This window comes from Vipera ursinii (assembly GCF_947247035.1).
Source record: "Vipera ursinii genome assembly, chromosome: 3".
Lineage (NCBI taxonomy): Eukaryota > Metazoa > Chordata > Lepidosauria > Squamata > Viperidae > Vipera > Vipera ursinii.
In genome coordinates, this window is record NC_139516.1 from 21,256,448 (window position 1) to 21,274,053 (window position 17,606).

Sequence of the window (17,606 nt, forward strand, 5' to 3'; positions counted from 1 at the left end):
CACTATCAAAACAATTACCTGATCCTTCCAAATCTCTTCTAATATATTCTTCAGAATTATCTTCAAAAGCTTCTTCATCAGCAGCTAGGTGACATAACATTGTAAAGATTAAACACTTGGTTAAAAGTAAATTGTTTTTAATGTTACATATTCCTGAAAATAATTTGTTAAATCAACCACATGCATGATTTGTGAAGCAATTTTGTATAATCACCAGATACAGAAGTAAACCAGACTTACACACTATTCAAGTGAAATGATAGAAAAGCTAAGGAAACAAAAAAACAAAAACAAATCGTTTCCAGAAATCAACAGCTAGATAAGCAGGGATTAACAATGACAAAAAATCAAGCAGAAAACAATACTGTAACCACAGAACTATCGAGAAAACCACACCTATACCAATACTGGGAGGACAATCTACTGTATATAAACAGGAAGCAAACCCCAAACGCACTTCCACTGATGATGTTATCTAGTTGGGTAATGAAATATCTACAAACAATCAAGCTCAGGAGGCACCAAGGACACCACAATTTGTCTTAGAAAGCTTTAGCTTTTTTGAGGTAAAGTGCTGGAAGTCATTTGGATGTACAGAAATTTAATTTGGTTATATAGAAATATAATAAATAAATAAATGTACCTCTAAATTCCATGTTGGGAACAATAACTTTTTCACAAATACTTGTCAGTGTATTCTGATCTTCAAATAGGTGCTTGTAATGGGGTCTCTCACAAACAGAAGCCAGGAACTGGATTGCGTTACTTACCAGCTACAAGAGAAAGACATGAACAGACATTATTTGAACAAGTACCTCAATATTTATTTCTAGCATGGTGAAAGAAAGCCAGGCACTTACACTTACCAGATCATACTTAACTTCTTGACCAGTTGTGACCAATAAATTCCAAATTGCAGTAACAAAACGGGGCAAGTAAGGCTGAAATTCTTCATCATATTTTTGTGCATACAGAGCAGCATTATCACAAATTTGGGATTTTAAAAGTTCTAGGAGGCCAGCTTCTTCTTCATCCTAGCATCACCATGAACAAAAATAATCATCAATACATTCCTCCTTGCTTTATTCACATTTCAACGTGCCTTATCACCTAAAAGTACCATATAAATTTTGCTACCAATTAACATATAATCATAATGGAACCATCTTCCGGTTGAGCTCCGGATGGCGCCCGACCTCCGCTCCTTCCGGCGCGATCTAAAGACTTATCTCTTCGAACAAGCTGGCCTGGCCTGATGGGATGGGGTTGGGTTTTATTACTTTTAATGTGTTTTAACCTATTGTAAGAGTTGTGGGCATTTTGTTTAATCTCTTTTAATTTTTGTATTTTGTCTTTTAACATGTACTGCCCTGTTCACCGCCCCAAGTCCTTCGGGAGAAGGGCGATATACAAATAAAATTAATAATAATTAATAATAATAATAATACTATTTTTACTACTGAGTATAAATACCATTTCAGAGAAACTTAAGAAAATGTTTAGCATGTTACTTACATCTGTTTGTAAGAGTTTATTATCCAACGTTAAAAGATTATGGAAGTTCATCATCCAAGTTTCCATGTTATCTTCAAAAAATTCAGGAAGGTCCTACAGAATTAAGATACAAGTTCTTATTTTTAATCTTTTTATCGTAACTAATTGTGGCAGGACTTGCTCAAAGAAAAGCTTTTAAAACACAGTAATGATAAAAACGGGATTTATGAAATCAAAATTTTATTTTTTATACTTAGCATTCTAATCTTTTCATTTTTCATTCGTATAGTTGACCCACCTTTTTTGAATCAGTGAACATATGACTATCTGAAAACATTAGAAGTTTAAGGAAATGTCTGTGATGGTGGGAAGGATGCTTATACAGTCACGAAATAGCTGTCAATAGAAAAACAGTGATATTCCAGAAGGTGAAACAGAGGAGAATTTTATGTCAATATGGACTAGCATTATTAACCAGAAAATATAAAGGTGGCTTACTTGAAAATTTAAACTGTAGAACAACTTAGCAATAAGAATCAGAGAGGAGAACAGAACTTTCAAAGCACTGGCATCATTTGCATGAGTACTGCAAAGTTCAATGGTGGCCTAGAAAAGGAAAGATAAATAATAACAACTTTAAATTTAACATTTTTGCTTCCTTTCTATTAAAATGCAATAACAAGATCTTTAAAGAATCAGCAAAACAATCACAGGCACTGCCATCAGAAGTCTGAATATTAAAAGTAATACTTTAAAAAAAACTTAATGATTTCAATATCAGTATTTTTTCTTATCTTAATTTTCCTAGGAAGTTAACGTTCAAAGTAGTAATGCAGAAATCATGTACTCAACATATGTTTAAAATATGCTCTGAAGATGAAATACTGCAAAGTGTGTTTGTGGGGATTCAAATGTCAAAATTTTCTGTACCTTAAAGAGATTGGTCAAGGGTAGTGCAAATGCATCAAGGACAAGCTTGATCTCTGTCCACAGTTCATTTGATTTAAACTCATGACGGTACCTAACAAAGAACGGAACATTCAAGTAATTTTTAAAGAAGTTGATAAACTACACTCAAAGTCAGTCAAAACCTAATTACTCCAGAACAGAGCAATTTTACTTGCAAGCAAGAATAAAAGATTCAGAGCCCTATCCCATACCTTTTAAATAGAGAATGTGCTGTACGAAGAACTCCGTTAATAACATGGAAGTCACCACTCTGAAAGCGATTTACCATTTCTGTTAACAGGTCAGGCCATTTCTGAGGAAAGTCTTCTCTACCAATTATGCTAATAGCATCACTTAACTATAAAAAGAGAATAAAGATATCTGAAAAGGGATAAATAGTTGCTTTAAATGGAATACAGAATCTTGTTTAGAATAAAGAACCCAATTATACACTGTAGATGAAACAATAAACGTGTCCACCTCTCTTTTTCTTCAAATGATCTTGGTCATGACATCAGGCTGCAGAAGATATCTCCAGCATACACCGCTGGAGGAAGTTGAAATGTGAAGAGATAATTTGTCTGCCTTTCAAAAAGCTGTTAAAACAGCTGACTCTTCCCTTAGATATTGGATTAGGTGGTTTTGAAGCCTTTCTTAAGTGACTGTCATTATTTGAATTGCCTCTAGCACAAAATGTTTTCTTACGTTGTATTATATTTCATTGTTATAATTATTTCTTTAAAAATGTTATGGCACATTGACTAATACAGACATGTCAAACACAAGGCCCGGGGGCCAGATCCGGCCCGCGAAGTGGTTTCATGCGGCCCGCAAAGCCATCCTGGAAACAGTGAGGGAACGGCCCCCACTGCCTTGGCCCTGGGCCAGAGACCCTCCTTCTGCCAGAGACCCTCAGATCTCTCCCACTCCTGCCCAGGCCCCCATAGGCACCCTTGATGCGAACGATGTAGAGCTGGCCATGCCCACCCAGTAGGCCATACACACTCTAGCCACGCCCACCCAGTAGGCCACGCCCACCCTAGCCATACCCACCCGGCCCCCTGAGGGCAACCACAATGCTGATGCGGCCCTCAATGAAATTGAGTTTGACACCCCTGGACTAATATGTCAAGTAAATGGCTAAATAAATGGTGTGTGTGTGTGTACACACACACATACATATATACATACACATACACACACACACACAAACACTATTCTGCCAACCCATATAAATGGCTGCATCTAGCAAAAGGAAATAGTTCACAGACTATATCATGCTATGTTCTATTAAATATTATGGACAAATAATTACATATACAAACTGCTGTTTTCAACTGCGCACATATTTATTATTTTAACTAAAGCAATACCACTTTTACTATACAAAGCCAGGGAAAGATACTACATATGGAAATTAAAAACAAAATCTTTTTTGATTAAAAAACAGTTGAATTTTCATAGTGTCTCAATATTACCTGATTCTAAACCTGTCTTATAAATCTTTATTCTGCAGTGACGTGTATCTTTAGTATTACATGACATCTTTAACACTGACGCCAATAATACTGAGTGGAGAAAAACACAACATAGAATGACAATGCAGATTCTATCCCATCTCCAATGAGAAATATTTGATGCAGAAGTTGTTACTCTTAAGAGCCACTGAGTAATCTTGCCTTGTTCTCCAGTTTTTAGAGAATTATTTTATTTTGTAAATTTGCATGCTACTCTGATAATCATGCACTGAATAGAAATAAATGTATTTTAAAAATTATTAAAACTGTCATTATAATCAGAATCTTTTTATCATTGGCTTTCTAGGCCTGAGCCATAGAATGGGACACAAATTGATGTAGGCTTTGGAGTATTAGTCATTATTAATTTCAGTGAGGAAAAAAATTATTTGATCCCCTGCGAATTTTGTATGTTTGCCCACTGACAAAGAAATGATCAGTCTATAATTTTAATGGTAGGTTTATTGTAACAGTGAGAGACAGAATAACAACAAAAAATTCCAGAAAATGCATTTGAAGTTATAAATTGATTTGCATTTTAATGAGTGAAATAAATATTTGATCCCCTATCAATCAGCAACTCTTAAAGAGAGTGCTCCTAATCTCAGCTTGTTACCTGTAAAAGAAGCAATCAATCAATCAGATTCCAACTCTCCCCATGGCCAAGACCAAAGAGCTGTCCAAGAATGTCAGGAACAAGATTGTAGACCTACACAAGGCTGGAACGGGCTACAAGACTATCGCCAAGAAGCTTAGTGAGAAGGTGACAAAAGTTGGTGCGATTATTCGCAAATGGAAGAAACACAAAATAACTGTCAATCTCCCTCAGTCTGGGGCTCCATGCAAGATCTCACCTCGTGGAGTTTCAGTGATCATGAGAACGGTGAGGAATCAGGCCAGAACTACACAGGAGGATCTTGTCAATGATCTCAAGGCAGCTGGGACCATAGTCACCAAGAAACCAATTGGTAACACACTACCTGTGAAGGACTGAAATCCTGCAGTGCCCGCAAAGTCCCCCTGTTCAAGAAAGCACATATACAGGCCCATCTGAAGTTTACCAATGAACATCTGAATGATTCAGATGGGTGAAAGTGTTGTGGTCAAAAGAGCTCTTTGGCATCAACTCAACTCGCTGTTTTTAGAGGAGGAGGAGGAATGCTGCCTATGACCCCAAGACCACCATCCCCACCATCAAACATGGAGGTGGAAACATTATGCTTTGGAGGTGTTTTTCTGATAAGGGGATAGGACTTCACCACATCAAAGGGATGACGGATGGGGCCATGTACTGTCAAATCCTGGGTGAGAACCTCCTTCCCTCAGCCAGGGAATTAAAAATGGGTCATGGATGGGTATTCCAGCATGGCAATGACCCAAAACACACAGCCAAGGCAACCAAGGAGTGGCTCAAGAAGAAGCACATTAAGGTCTTGGAGTGGCCTAGCCAACTTCCAGACCTTAATCCCATAGAAAATATGTGGCGGGAGCTGAAGGTTCAAGTTGCCAAACGTCAGCCTCAAAACCTTAATGACTTGGAGAGGATCTGCAAAGAGGAGTGGGACAAAATCCCTCCTGAGATGTGTGCAAACCTGGTGGCCAACTACAAGAAACATCTGACCTCTGTAATTACCAACAAGGGTTTTGCCACCAAGTACTAAGTCATGTTTTGCGAAGGGGTCCAATACTTATTTCACTCATTAAAATGCAAATCAATTTATAACTTTTTAAAAATGCATTTTTCTGGATTTTTTGTTGTTATTCTGTCTCTCACTTCTACAATCAACCTACCACTAAAATTATAGACTGATCAATTCTTTGTCAGTTGGCAAATGTACAAAATCAGCAGGGGATCAAATATTTTTCCCCAATTTTTACATTTGACTTAAATATATTTATTACATATGATTGCTCTTAAATACTCTTGGTCTTTACATACTTGAACTGATGTCCTTTGATACATCTAGTATTCCTTAAAACCCTTATACAACAACAAATCTCCATGCAAAACAATAGGCAGAATTCCACTTTTAGTTGCCTTACCTGTTTCTGAATTTGTTCTGGGCTGCTAAGCATGAGGTGTACTATGTTGGCTTTAATAGCTATCCGGTCAGTTTCACATATTTTGTCTGGTTCATCTTCAATCTGCAAAGTATTAATTAATTTAAGACCATGGCTTTTATAGACACTGTTAAGTTGTTTGCTTCATAAGGAGGATAAATAGCAAACAAATACTATCCCTATAGCCCTAATTAATTAATCATGTCAGGATATATAACTTTGAATAATATTAGTTCATGCAAAATCTGAAACAGTTATAAAATTAAAGTTCAATTCTAATTATATAATACCCTCCAAATCAAAGTTGCAAATCTCTGGTCCACATTTCTCATCTACTTTGAATTCTCTACTCTCAAAAATTTAAAACTGTAAGAGCAAAACTATTAGTCGTTTCTAATAGTTTCACTTGTTAATTTTTCCCCTTTCTAAAAGGGGGAAAAGAATAGACAATTTATTTTTGTGACTTATGTTTGTGCTACCTGCAAAATGAAGGCTTCTGCATTAGTCACAGGACCTGAGAATTCAAGCATATTTTAATGCATTACCATATAATCAATTTGAATGTGCATATGGATTTATGTATAATGGAGACATTTATGTAGCTATTGTTCCAAAATTCAGGTATAAAACTGATTCTGCTTTCAACAGTATGCAGCACAAAACCTACTGGATTTCTTACAAGTCCTTTACTGAATCCTAATAATCAATATGGGGTATAATAAACAGACAACATATAATACAATATTATTAGCTAAAAATACGTACAATTCTCCAGTTTCTTTTAATATAATTTTTGAATGTGACAGAAGCACAAACTTTTATGACATTATCTTGTGATTTCTCCAATAGTGTTAAGAGTAGCAGTGGATAATTCTGGCTTCCTTCAACAGATTCAAGGAATTTTTCCGCTGTACGAAAAACATAAATTTAGTTTATAGTTTTATTACTGTCAAACCCCTATTATTTAACATCAAAAAGAAATAAAAAGACTAGGTAAGGATAATAAATTGAAATCAATATTTTTATATTGACTGTACAGTTGGCATCCTGCTAGTATTAAACATTTCTGAATGTACAGTAGTTGCTAAGCACAGATCAGGATGCTGTTCTTAGATTTTATACTCTATTATATTTTGAAAAGACATCTGTTCTGGACTACTTTCTTATAGTGCTCGAATTCATAAAATAGGAATAAAATAGACTTACTTCCATCACTGTACCAGTGATTTTTAATAGTATACAGAAGTAAGTTGGCAATACATTTAAAATTATTTATAAATGTAAAACACAGAAAACTATGGCTAGAACAAGTTACTATTCATAGAATTATTCAAATTATTCATAGCATCATAGAATATGTGAGTTAGAACCTTAAAAGACACTTAATTCAAGCTCCCATTCAGAGCAAAAATTCACTAAGCCATGCACAACTATTAACCATTCAAGATATATTTGAAAATCTCCATGGAAGGAAAATCCACCATTGTTCTAGGCAGACTATTTTATTTCTTAAGTTTTTTTCTATCAGGAAATTCCATCTGACCTTCAGCCATACAGTATTCTCCATCCTTTAATTCCAATCCATTACCCTGTTTTTGGTTTTAAATGACAGCATTTTGGTTCTATATGACAGCCCATCAGATATTTGTACATGTCTGTCATATCTGTCTTGTTTCCTTTTTACAAGCTGAGCATGCTCAACTCCATTAACTATTCTTCACAGCATTTTGTTTTTCCTACCTTGATATCTACAAATTTCCATTCCATTCTCCTTCATCCACAATTATAATGCTGCTCATCTTTCACCTGAGTTTATTAAGATCTGCCTTCCTGAAGTTCAAGAACTGACATTTCTCAGGTTTGTCTCCTTTATCAGTCTCCAACACAGACCATCACTTTCCTCCAAACTGCCTAACACTTTCAGGCCATTGACCAACTTCTTTCTATTGATTTAAGATTCTTCAGCGTGATCCCTTGTTTCCTTTTTCACTTTCTGAAAAATGAAATTGTCAGCAAGAGAGATTCTAGCTGAGTTAATTTTCCAGCACTTAGCTGAGTAGTTGAGCTCTCACGAACTCTTGAAAAATTGAGTTCACTGAGTTCAGAAAGGCGCCGTCCTCTGCTTCAGTACATGCCCTATAATAAACTCTCACGATCGGTATCACTTTTGTTTCTTACTCATAATTTTATTCTAATGTTTCAAACTATGATATGGATATAATTTCTTCAAAGACATGTAGCTTCTTTACATATGAAGACACTTCATTTTACTTTTTATCAGAAACATTAATTCTGAACAAGCAGTAATATCCTTGGAGCGATGTATTTCAATCATGACTTGTATCCACCAAGATTCTGTGATAATTATCAGATTATCTGTTTTACCATGTTAGGACACTGGAAACTTTTTGATGTTTTTCCTACTGCTATTTATAAAGAATTTGGTAACTTATTTTGCTTTATGCCTCCCTCATGATCATGTCCAGCAATATTCCTCATATCTACAAAGCCTGGATCTGCCCCACATTTGATTAAAAAAAAGGTTACAAGGCTCTTACCTTACTTTTTTATCCTGTCACTGAAAAGTGCAATTTGCCCCAAAGAGCAACCTAGACTTTATTCTTTTAACGAAATTGCTCCCTGCAGTATTGTACATGCACAGCCAATTTGATGTTGCCAAGGCACCTTCATAATTTGTATGATTTAACAAGAAGATCTAATGTAAAAACTAAAAACTTTCACGGGCAAAATGCGCATTAGTTCTTCTTTCAGGTTTATTGAAATTTCTTTTGATTTCCCTTCATATCCCTGTGATAACTATGGGGAGGACCATAATCATTATTTGTGCTAAGGTAATTTTATGAGGCATAATACGAAGAATACCAAGATGGCTAATTATGAATAACATGTGCTAAACAGTATCATCGGGGTCACTTAGGGTTTAGTGCATGGAGTTCTTTGCATCATCTCAGTTATCTCATTATATAGAGATTTCGTTAAGGATAGACAGCTAATAAGACTGGAAAAAGCTTATCCTGCATACCCCTTGACTGTATCTAGTGTATTAAAAACATGTTGATAATTTCTTAATTTGCTAAATGACTTAAATTTTCTCTGAAACTAATGTATTTCCTAAAATGACACAGGGATATAAAATCTTATCCTGGCACGTGTCAGTGTCTTCCAGTCAATGCCTTCTTGTTTGATTAATACATTTTTTTTCCAAAATAAGAATTAAAGTTAGAATGATTTTGCATTGTATCGCTATGAAGTGCGTTAGATCTAAAGAAAAAAAAAGATGCTTTGGGGCAACTGGGACAGTAAAATAGCACTTTTCTGTTGCTCCTAAAAGTAGACAAAATAGTTCATATGACTGCCCTGCAGATTTATTCTGGAGAAAGATACATTTAGTTTGAAAAGTATAGATAGGTGCTATGTTCATGCTTCACATACACTAAAACATGTTTTTGCCTTTGAATCTAAAATGTTGCATGTCTATGGAGATTCTTAATCATCCAGGTCACAGTTGTCCCAAAGATGCTTTTTACTTTCCAACTGGACTTTTGTGGGGTCTTTTTCCCCTTTTGAAAACATTTCACTTCTTGTCCAAAAAGCTTCTTCAGTTCTGAGAATGTTCTTGATTCCTCCCCCACCCCCCACCCTTTGAAAATGTTTCGCTTCAAGTGAAGAAGCTTCTTGGATGAGAAGGGAAACATTTACCAAAGAAGAAAAAAAAAGTCCAGTTGCTTTTTGAAAAAAAAGCACCTTTGGGATAGTGTTGCATATAGTAAGGTGGCAAGTTTGAAAAATCTCTGTTTGAGTCAGAGAAAAAAATGCAAAACACCATGTAATATTATGGTCTAAACCAGGGGTAGGCAACCGTGGCTCTTTTATGACTCGTGGACTATGCTGGCTCAGGAATTCTGGGAGTTGAAGTCCACGAGTCATAAAAGAGCCACGGTTGCCTACCCCTGGTCTAAACTATCCCTGGATGTCATTTAAGTGATCTCAAGTTTTTTTTATTCACATTCTTAATTTTTAAACAGTTTACCAGGACGCCTTATGGCAGGATCAGGATCTAGCGTCTTCTTTAAGTATTCTGTTAAAGTCTGCAAATTGGCATCACTCAGCTCCATAACCAAACCTAAAAATTAAGAAAATAGTGTTCAGATGCTGTACATTAAGAAAAATAAGGACCAACCTTATTCTCAACAAAACAAACACTACCATATGCATTATTTAAAAAATACCTTTCGGGCAACAGAGCGCATGCTGATTGATAGAAATTCAAATCAGTATTCTTTTTGCTCTGAGTTAGGATATTTAAACTGACAAGTGTCCTGTCAGTAAAGACACACATATAAACACAATTCATTGTATGGTCTCTTAGCCAACAGTAAACATAAACCAAGAATTGTGAATACAAACATACACAAAAATAGTACAATAGATATAACATGCAAATTATAATTTTCATGGTCTGATATTATGTGGACTAAAATTTCAGTAATATCCAATATTATATGAACAGACTCTGGGTTTCTGATACTTTCATTATGCCACTGCTTCTATTAATTGTACCTCGTATCTGATTTGGAAAATGCCCCCAATTCTTTCGAAGAAATATGAAAAGTACATGTTACGGTGGAATTAAAGGTGCATAAGCAAAACCTTGCTGAACCTAGTTATTAACCTATTATTATACCCTACAATATAGGTGTACCTGAACCCGCTGCTGTTCCTATTTCCTGACCTTGCTTATCCTGAAGGGCTGAGATTCATCATGAAAAATGACTGTACAACTCCATACTATGTAACATGGAATAGTAGATCATGACCTCATTGAAATTGTTTCACTTTAAACGCACACGTTGGTTGTGTTTTCAGTTCAAGCGGTTTCAGTTTTCCCAAGTTTTTCACGGTACAGAAAACTGTACTGAATCACACTTAAGCTGTAGTTTTCATACCGAGTTCCAGTTCCATATCTATTTATTCTTTATTGCATTAGGATTACCGGTAGGTTATCTATTTCTGACTAGAACTAAAGGTTGGAAGGGAGTATTTGGGCTATCCATCCCAGACCTCCAGCCTGGGAAGTCAAGGTAAAGACAAAGATGAACGCCTCTCTAGAATCTGCTTGAACATGGGGGGAAAAAATCTACCATCCTTCCAGTTAATTGCTCTGTGAGGAAGCTGGAATCTGTCTTTTTGTAATTCAGATCTATTATTTAGGTCTGCAATGATACAAAACAGGACTTGACCTTTGATGCGGCATCTTTTCATATATCTAAAAAGTGCTATCACATCTTTACAGGTGTCTTTTTTCAAACTAAAGATACTTAGTTCCTTCTGAACATTTTTCACCCTCTAATGATATCTGTTCATTTTCTCGTAACCTGTTTTCAGTTTCTTTGTTTATGGAACTATTTATAGGACTTTAAGTGAGGTTTGGAGATGCAGGAAGAATAAAGTAGTTACTTCTCATCATTTAAAAAGTATATGTTGATGTAGTGTAAAATTATCCTTACCTTTCTTTTACTCTTCTGGCTCATATTCAGTTTGCAACCAACTATTATTGTACCTGTTATATTTATTGTAACATTAAGCCACTTCTCCAACCTATTAGTATTATTTTGTATTTTATTTGTTCTTGTTAACTACAGAAATTTGTGCATCTGCAAATTTGCTAATTATTCCCTCCATCTCTGCATTAAAAATGTACAGAAGATTGGAGGGTCCAGGACTGATTCTTGTGCCATTCCACTTAATATCTCTCCCCAATTTGATCATGGATCATTAATAAGAACTCTTGGCATAATTTCACGCTACCTATTTACTTGTCATGTCACCCAAATTATACTTAACTCATTGCTAATTAAACCTGTCATGGAATACTCCAAGGAAATGCTGTTGACATATCTTAACTTCCACAAAATATCAATCATCTCAGAAAGATGTCCAATCTTTCTGATTATTAGGCACACAGTTTTTGTACTTTTTACAAAGGAGGAATATGTAAATCAACTTAAGCTTATGCATAAAATATCCTATTTTAGCATTATCAGCAATAGGCCTTTGATTTACTGTTTTTGAAAGCTGTGATTCCTCTATAGTGCAGCACCCTCCCTCCAAGAGGACCAATTCATTTAAACCCTGGTAGAGACACTAGAGAAGGAACAGCAAAAATGAAAAATGAACATGCATAAATGCAATTACAAATTAGTAAACTATGTTTAAACTGGAAGAAAGGAATTTAAACAGAAGGAATATCATTCAGAATACCTGGGTTCTCCCCCCCCCTCGGAAAAATGGGCTTGGAGAAGGAGAGAAAAGTTAGGGGGGAAAGAATATAATATCAATAAACCAAGTATCTCTACCATCTTTTGCAAGCATGTCTGCAATGTTACTATAGGGTAGATAGAGCTTACTTCCAAGTAATCATTCGTACATATTGAATAATTGCAGCTGATTTAAATCTTCCCTTCACCATGACCTCACTAAGTGGATATAACAATTCTCTCCGCCCCATTTGAAAAACATCCAAATACAGTAGTAATACTATTGCAAAGAGAATATTGGCAAGCAGCTTTAATCCTCCATATTAGCATGAAACAAAATAACTTCTGCATAGGGCAAGGGTATTTTGTTCTTCAATGTCTGCAACAGGATTTGCTTCTTTTTTTTTTGCCCAGGACGGAGCCCACAGAGCATCTTTCTATTTTGGGAGGAGGGGAGACAAGGCTGGCACCCTTCTACGCTGCAGCTTTAGGAAATGAAAAACCACCACCTTTCCTTTAATAGGACGAGGAACCTCCCTGCCCTTGGAAGTCCTGCCTCATCTCCAACGGGTTGACGCGAGAGGAAACACTCGGCGAAAAGCGGGGAAAGGAAAAAATGGAGAGGGTCAGCGATCGAGGTGCTCGGTTCACGCTATCTGGTTTCCAGAGGAAGTGACAGGCGAGGCTAGCCAATCAACAGGCTGCTTTTGCCGCGGGCGAGACTCGGAAGCCAACGAGGGCACGCGTAGGCAAAAGGAGGCAGGCCAAGACAAGACGCAAGCAGGTTCAGCGGCACCTCCCTCTGCTGGGCCGTGGGCCCGCACTCGCGACCGTCTCTCCAGCTTCAGACGCTTGCCTCGGTCGCCCCTCTCCGCGGCTTTCTCCTCCGCAAGCTGAGAGGCCCAACCGCCCTGCAAAGGGACGGTGGATCGCGCTTCACGGCTTGGCCTTACCTGACGGGTCCCCTGACAGCGCGATCAGCAGCAATGCCTCTTATGGCTCAGCTTCACATTCAAACCTCGATCAGGCGGCGCGGCGGCGGCGGCGGCGGCGACGGCGACGACGTGCTGACGGCACCACGCAAGTGCGTTGCCAGTTTTTCCCCGCCCTCCCGCCGCTGCCAATCCGCCAGCGACTCTTCCAAACCGGCAGCCAATCACGGGCACGCTGGTTCTGAATCTAGACTCGACTAAAGCCCTTCGGCGCAGGGACGCCTCAGAATGTCTTGCGTGGTGGCGAAAACTGTGAGGCTCGCCCGAGGTCGCAAGAGGGGAGAGGAAACGCGCATTTCCTCGCTGGGCGAGCCTTCAGAGTCCCGTGAACGTTGTGGGGTGGGTGTGAGTTACACGCTGGTCCTTAAATTGGCAACCACGCTTTAGCCTGACATAGTTGGGAACCCGGTCTAATTGCCTGTCTTACGGCTCATTAGAGCACGGTGAATGATGGGTATAAGGGCACCCTAACATAGCCTGGTGTAACAAGTCTTGTGTTTTTTTTTCCCTAGAAAAGTACTACCGGTACTTACAACGTTGTTTTCTTTCGCACTGGAGTGGTTAATGCAGGGGTCTTCAAACTTGGCCCTTTTATGACTTGTGGACTTCAACTCCCAGAATTCCTCAGCCAGCAAAGCTGGCTGAGGAATTCTGGGAGTTGAAGTCCACAAGTCATAAAAGGGCCAAGTTTGAAGACCCCTGGGTTAATGGAAGATGAAAAGAAAAAAAAATAATCTTGCTTACAAAGTTTGTTAATAAAAGGTCCCTTAGATGAACATTGTAATCGAGGAAAGCTCGTTTAATTGCACACCATTTTGGAAAGAGAGATACTAAAATTGGCTGCTTCTCCGGTTCCCAAGCCTAAAGAATTATTGATTCGTAATAGCAGTCTTATCGGGATTCAGATTTGATGGCTTTCATCCAGCCCAGGACTGCCTCCAAGCAACTGTAAAACAAGTGTTTCCTACCATATGAGCTTCAGGGTCTTTTCCAAAGGATGCCCCATAATGCACGTGGCTAGTATAGTCCAAGGGTTTATCAAGTCACCCATACTGAAGTTAAAAAAAATAATGCTTTTTAGGAGAATTGTAAATGGGTCACCACCAGCCAAAGCTGGGCAAAGCCCTACTTAAGCTTAACTCTTACTTGCTATTTTTAAGAAGGACTAGCTCCAAAACATGATCCATCTCCTTTGGGAGGTCATGGACCTACAACTCTTAACAGAAGGAAAAATATCCAGATAATCTGCTTCCCCTAGGATTCTCAGTAGCTGATTCCCTATCACTTTCTCAATATCTCCTTAAAAAGGAAAGGTTGGATATGGGGTGAAAATTATCAAACATAGCTGGTGTTTGTTTGTCTATGAAGACTCAATCGTCCAGGTTGTCCCAAAGTTGCTTTTCCAAAAGGCAACTAGATTTTCTTGGTGTTTTCCTTGAAAAATTTTAATTTGTAATCCAAGAAGCTTCTTCAATCCAGAACTTGATGCTGGTGATTCTGATTTCATATTTTCTGTGAATCTGGCAATTCTGGTTTAATTAATCAAATAAAGCAAAACTAATTGCTGACACAGTCACAGAAGAATTACAAAATCACTATTGCCTTGATAATACAAACTGCATAAATATCTTAAGTGTGCTGTTTTTCATACAAGTCCTAAAACTAGATAAAGAGAATTCAGTGAATCAGAAACATTATACTTATTCCTTTATTTATTGAGGAAAATGATCCAAAACTACATATTTGTTTGTGGCAAATGTGAAGCTTTGCTTTCAGTAATTGGTGTGCCCCTCACATCCCGGTAGCAATATACAGGTGAAACTCAAAAAATTAGAATATCGTGCAAAAGTTCATTTATTTCAGTAATGCAACTTAAAAGGGGAAACTAATATATGAGATACACTCATTACATGCAAAAGCAAGATAGTTCAAGCCGTGATTTGTCATAATTGTGATGATTATGGCGTACAGCTCATGAAAACCCCAAATCCACAATCTCAGAAAAGTAGAATATTACATGCAATCAATAAAACAAGGAGTGTACATAGAACAATATCGGACCTCTGAAAAGTATAAGTATGCATATGTACTCAGTACTTGGTTTGGGCCCCTTTTGCAGCAATTACTGCCTCAATGCGGCGTGGCCTGGAAGCTATCAGCCTGTGGCATTGCTGAGGTGTTATGGAAGACCAGGATGCTTCAATAGCGGCCTTCAGCTCTTCTGCATTGTTCGGTCTCATGTCTCATCTTTCTCTTGGCAATGCCCCATAGATTCTCTATGGGGTTCACGTCAGGCAAGTTTGCTGGCCAATCAAGCACAGTAATCCCACAGTCATTGAACCAGGTTTTGGTGCTTTTGGCAGTGTGGGCAGGTGCCAAGTCCTGCTGGAAAATGAAGTCAGCATCCCCATAAAGCTCGTCTGCGGAAGGAAGCATGAAGTGCTCAAAAATCTCCTGGTAGACGGCTGCGTTGACCCTGGACTTAATGAAGCACAGTGGACCAACACCAGCAGATGACATGGCTCCCCAAATCAACACAGACTGTGGAAACTTCACACTGGACTTCAAGCATCTTGCAGTGTGTGCCTCTCCATTCTTCCTCCAGACTCGGGGTCCTTGGTTTCCAAATGAGATGCAAAAGTTGCTCTCGTCAGAAAAGAGGACTTTGGACCACTGAGCAACAGACCAGCTCTGTTTTTCTTTAGCCCAAGTAAGATGCTTCTGACGTTTGTTGTTCAGGAGCGGCTTGACAAGAGGAATACATTTGAAGCCCATGTCCAGGATCTGTCTGTGTGGTAGCTCTTGATGCACTGACTCCAGCCTCAGTCCACTCCTTGTGAAAGTCCCCAACACTTTTCCTGACAATCCTCTCCAGGCTGCGATCATCCCTGCTGCTTGTGCACCTTTTTCTTCCACACTTTTTCCTTCCACATAACTTTCTATTAATGTGCTTTGATACAGCACTTTGGGAACATCCAACTTCTTTTGCAATTACCTTTTGAGGCTTTCCCTCCTTATGGAGGGTGTCAATGATGGTTTTCTGCACAACTGTCAGGTCAGCAGTCTTCCCCATGATTGTGATTCCTACTGAACCAGACTGAGAGACCATTTAAAGGCTCAGGAACCCTTTGCAGGTGTTATGGCTTAATTAGCTGATTAGAGTGGGACACTTTGAGCCTAGAATATTGCACCTTTTCACAATATTCTAATTTTCTGAGATTGTGAATTTGGGGTTTTCATGAGCTGTAAGCCATAATCACAATTATGACAAATCACAGCTTGAACTATCTTGCTTTGCATGTAATGAGTCTATCTCATATATTAGTTTCCCCTTTTAAGTTGCATTACTGAAATAAATGAACTTTTGCACGATATTCTTAATTTTCCCAGTTTCACCTGTAAGTAGACCTTGCATACTCTTACGTGCAAGGAACCAGAGCGACATTGAGCTATCAGATTTGCTTCTTTATTGTTTCTTTCCTATTTACATGAACCTCACCAGACTGATTGCATTGTCTTGAGAACAGCCAGCTAAGGATTTCACAGATTCTGGGGGAATATTTCACAGCTTTCTGCTGTGAAATATTTCTAAGCCAGTCTCTTCATATTCTGCCCTCAACTCAAGATGGAGATTCTACTACACTTATTGACAGTAATTGGGAACAAAAACTGTTGCTAAGTGATGCCATTGTAAAAAGCAATGTGACATGACTATGTCAATTTACAATGGCAGTTCCAGCAGTCCCAGTTGCCATCATTATGCAAATCCAGGGTGATTGCAAGTGTTACCATTTGCAACCTCTAGCCAATTTTCTTTGCTTGTGGGAAATCATCAGTCAAGGTCTCAAACGGTAATCACATGACTGTGGGATACTGCAATATCATATTTGCAAGCCAGTTGCCAAACACCCAAATTGTCATGGGGAACCGTGACAACTGCAACTATGAGGACCAATCACAAGTCCCTCTCATTTAGTGCTATTATAATTTTGCACAGTAACAGATCAAGTGGTCTTTAAATGAGGACTACCTAAATCTTTTCAATAACTTTTGATAAGTCTTGTGCATCAGTTTAGAGAAGTTTTAGCCCATCCCTCCTTACAGAACAGTTTCAAGTCAGGAATATTGTGTGGGAAACAGGTCACGTTTTGGGTCATAGACATTTTCCTCTTATTTTCCATTCAAGTTCTGAATACTGAATGTAAAATATAACCTACTGTATGTCTCTTTTCTGCAGCCTTTAGCAGTACTCCCTGACAAGGTGACAAAAAATAGTAGAAACAAGTTTTTAATCACAAGGTCAACAAAAGTATGTT

General features: G+C 38.0%; 1 protein-coding gene across 3 annotated transcripts in view; it reads right to left on the reverse strand.

The window, feature by feature from the left end:
* Window positions 1-13,339, reverse strand: part of CSE1L (chromosome segregation 1 like) — a 28,454-nt gene extending 15,115 nt beyond the window's left edge. Inside the window, exons 1-11 of one of the 3 annotated variants that reach the window (XM_083358780.1) lie at window positions 13,252-13,339; window positions 10,072-10,164; window positions 6,786-6,928; window positions 6,003-6,104; window positions 2,655-2,800; window positions 2,425-2,515; window positions 1,993-2,100; window positions 1,516-1,608; window positions 867-1,034; window positions 644-773; window positions 19-84 (exon numbers count right to left, since the gene is read on the reverse strand). In XM_083358780.1, the coding sequence (XP_083214906.1) occupies window positions 19-84; window positions 644-773; window positions 867-1,034; window positions 1,516-1,608; window positions 1,993-2,100; window positions 2,425-2,515; window positions 2,655-2,800; window positions 6,003-6,104; window positions 6,786-6,928; window positions 10,072-10,156 (1,132 nt within the window). In that variant the 5' untranslated portion in view covers window positions 10,157-10,164; window positions 13,252-13,339. Of the gene's footprint in view, window positions 1-18; window positions 85-643; window positions 774-866; window positions 1,035-1,515; window positions 1,609-1,992; window positions 2,101-2,424; window positions 2,516-2,654; window positions 2,824-6,002; window positions 6,105-6,785; window positions 6,929-10,071; window positions 10,165-12,807; window positions 12,902-13,251 lie in introns of those variants that run through there. The other 2 variants (XM_083358781.1, XM_083358782.1) reach the window with 2 other exon arrangements.
* Between the last annotated feature and the right edge of the window lie 4,267 nt (window positions 13,340-17,606).